The sequence below is a fragment of the Tupaia chinensis genome, unplaced genomic scaffold (assembly GCF_000334495.1).
Source record: "Tupaia chinensis unplaced genomic scaffold, TupChi_1.0 Scaffold000602_1, whole genome shotgun sequence".
Classification (NCBI taxonomy): Eukaryota; Metazoa; Chordata; class Mammalia; order Scandentia; family Tupaiidae; genus Tupaia; species Tupaia belangeri.
Genome location: NW_006160120.1, coordinates 1,325,046 through 1,327,838, shown reverse-complemented (window position 1 = coordinate 1,327,838; position 2,793 = coordinate 1,325,046). Strand labels below are relative to the sequence as shown.

Below are 2,793 nucleotides of genomic sequence, written 5' to 3'. Positions count from 1 at the left end.
GAAAGAGTAAAGGCAAGCGGTCTGGGGCCATGGAGTTTCGGCCCTCCACTCTCCACCATCCATTATCCACTCATCCATCCACCCACCCAACCACCTGTCTACCCATCCATCTGCCCACCTATCCATCTAACCACCACCCACCTGTCTACCCATCCATCTGCCCACCTATCCATCTAACCACCACCCATCTATCTACCCATCCATCTGCCCACCTATCCATCTAACCACCACCCATCTATCTACCCATCCACCCATCCATCCATTCACCTACCCATCTGCCTACCCAACCATCTATTCACCCACCCGTCCATCCACCCACCACCCATTATCTACCCATCTACCCAGCCACCCTCCCATCTGCCCACCTACCTATCCGTCCACCCACCCATCCATTTGCCCACCTATCCATCTACCTACCACCCGTCTATCTACACCTCTAGCCACCCATCCATCTACCTATCCACCCAATACTTATTAAGTGCCGTCTCTGGGCTCTTGCCCAGATGGCTGTGAAAGAGTGCTTGTATGATGCTGAGAGACTCATGGAGCCATCTTGCCACAACATGGGAGAGCCTGCTTGAGAATTAAGGCCACCTGGATCTAGCTATGCCTGGAGACAGATCCCACCTAAAGTTCATGGAGACAATTTCCCCCCCATTTCGCTCTCTCTTTGGCTTAAGCTAACTTGAGTTGGATGTTATTCTTCTGTAACCAAACAGTCTGAAAAAGACCAACACATTTAGAAGCCTCGAGAGTGGTAAGTAATGACATCCTCCCCCACTTCAAAATGTAAACGTGGTTTTATTTAATGCCTTTTACCCATCACAAAGTACCACTTCCTTCCCAGCGTCCCCCTCTTCCTAGAAATCAAGATGGCAGCATAAGGCACGTGCACTGTCCACATGACGTCAGGCAGGGTCTTCAACACAAAAATAAGCAAGAGTCTTCTCGAGAGCCCCGAACCGCCTCCCTCACTAGTGTTCAAAGAATGATTGTCCCCCTAAAGCACAACTTGGTGCTTCAATTGGAGCGCACCACCGCACGCCTGTTCAAAGAACCACACCAACGCCCAAGGACACCGACGGCAGGTACAAGAGCGTAATACCAGCGTAATGAGATCAGGCCATAAATTAAGAAGAGAAGAAGTGAACCTGTCCCCTGCTCATCGCCAGTCCTCCCGCTCAGCAATGCCTAGCTTTTGTTCTCTGAGTCTTGAAGAAAGTCTGGACTCTGAGCCAGCCCCTCCCCCCACAGTCAAGTGTCCTGAGGCTGATGCCGGGCACACTGCTTCTCAGGACCCCCTGGGACTGGGTGGATGGTTTCTGAGATGGTCTTTGGACACGTCCTCCTGGGTAGGGATGCCGCCTGGTGTCCAGTGCCTGGGTCTTTGGAGTTCTCGGCGGGGAGGTGGGGAAGGTGAGGAGGCGCCTGGTGGCCGTGATGGCGGGGGGACACAGCGACGCTGCTATAAATACTCCAGCTCCAGGGCGTGCCTCAGTGCCTCCAGGTCCGCGTGGCAGGATATCCGCCAGAAAGGCATGTTGTGCTGGAACACAGAACAGCAGCCGCACGCTGAGGGCCTGCCCCTGCTCCCCCAGTGTCCGCGGCCCGCCCATGCTGCAAGGGCCCCTGAGGGGTCAGCCGTATGAGTCTCAGACCTTTCCCACACTCTGAGACACAACCAAAGGGAAAGTTACATAGGTGGAACCAAAGTACGAGTTTATTTTGGTGCAAAAAAAAAATTATTTTTAACCTGTGCCTGTTTATTCATAATACGTATTTTCCATCAACTTTCCGGAGACCCCTGTGGTGGCTGCAGATCTGAACCTGGCCAGACCACTCCCGCGTGCTCGGAGCCTGCCCTGGGCTGGCCCTGACTGCCTGGGGGCTCACTGTTCCACTGGCTCCCCTCCTGTGGTACCAGCGTGGCTGGTCTTAGCCTGCACAGACAGGGTATTAAATTGTGCAACAAGACAGCTCTTCCTTGAAAATAACTGACCTTGAGGCCGCCACTGCAAGAACAAGGTCAGCTGGGAGCTAGTGTGTCAAATTCTCTCAAGCTTGACTTTTGTTACTGTAATATTAGTAATGACAGCACATTTTGGGCTATATTTCTGTTTTTGTTTGTTTGTTTAGAGAAATTTTTCCTATAGGGCATATGAGCTTGCTGGAGAAAGGGAACATGAGAAATCACCTGCTGGGGGGATGGCCACACTGCAATCCCTTCCTCTCCATTCTCTTCCTGGGATTTTGGGCACACGCATGCATGCGTGTCTGGCGTGTCTCAAGCCACAAGGTCCAGTACTCAAACTGCGGTTGGCCGTGTGGGAGTCCAATGCCTTCACCACCAGTCCACCTGCTGGCCCTGGGCTAGTGCGTCTTTAGCCACCTCTAATGTTGCTTGTCCCCATCTGAGCAGAGCTGGCCCCAGGGCGCCTGGGGAGCTGTCCAGCTGGAGTGTGGTGACATCAGTGCGCTTTCTGCCAGCGTTGGTTTTTACCGTCCTCTTGTTTATACTGGTGACACCTGCCCTGGGTTACTGTCATGATAGCGAGTTTTCTTTCTTTCTTTCTTTTTTTAATAAAGAATTATTTCTTTAGTTTTAACATTTATTATTATCCTTTTTTCAATTTGACCAGGGAGACACAGAGAGAGAGAGAGAGAGAGAGAGAGAGCAAGCCTCCAGTTCTGGGACTCGTGGGAGTGTCCAGTGCCTTAACCACCACACCACCTGCTGGTCTCCTTTAACTTGATATTTAAAAAAAAAAAAAAAAACACCCAACTTTTGCCCAG

The 2,793-nt window shown here is 51.6% G+C and overlaps 1 protein-coding gene across 1 annotated transcript in view; it reads right to left on the bottom strand.

The window, feature by feature from the left end:
* Positions 1-775: 775 nt before the first annotated feature.
* EYA2 (EYA transcriptional coactivator and phosphatase 2) overlaps positions 776-2,793 on the bottom strand; it is a 160,993-nt gene continuing 158,975 nt past the window's right edge. Inside the window, exon 15 of the mRNA XM_006158553.3 lies at positions 776-1,546. Coding sequence (XP_006158615.1) covers positions 1,466-1,546 — 81 coding nt within the window. The 3' untranslated portion in view covers positions 776-1,465. The remainder of the gene's footprint in view (positions 1,547-2,793) is intronic.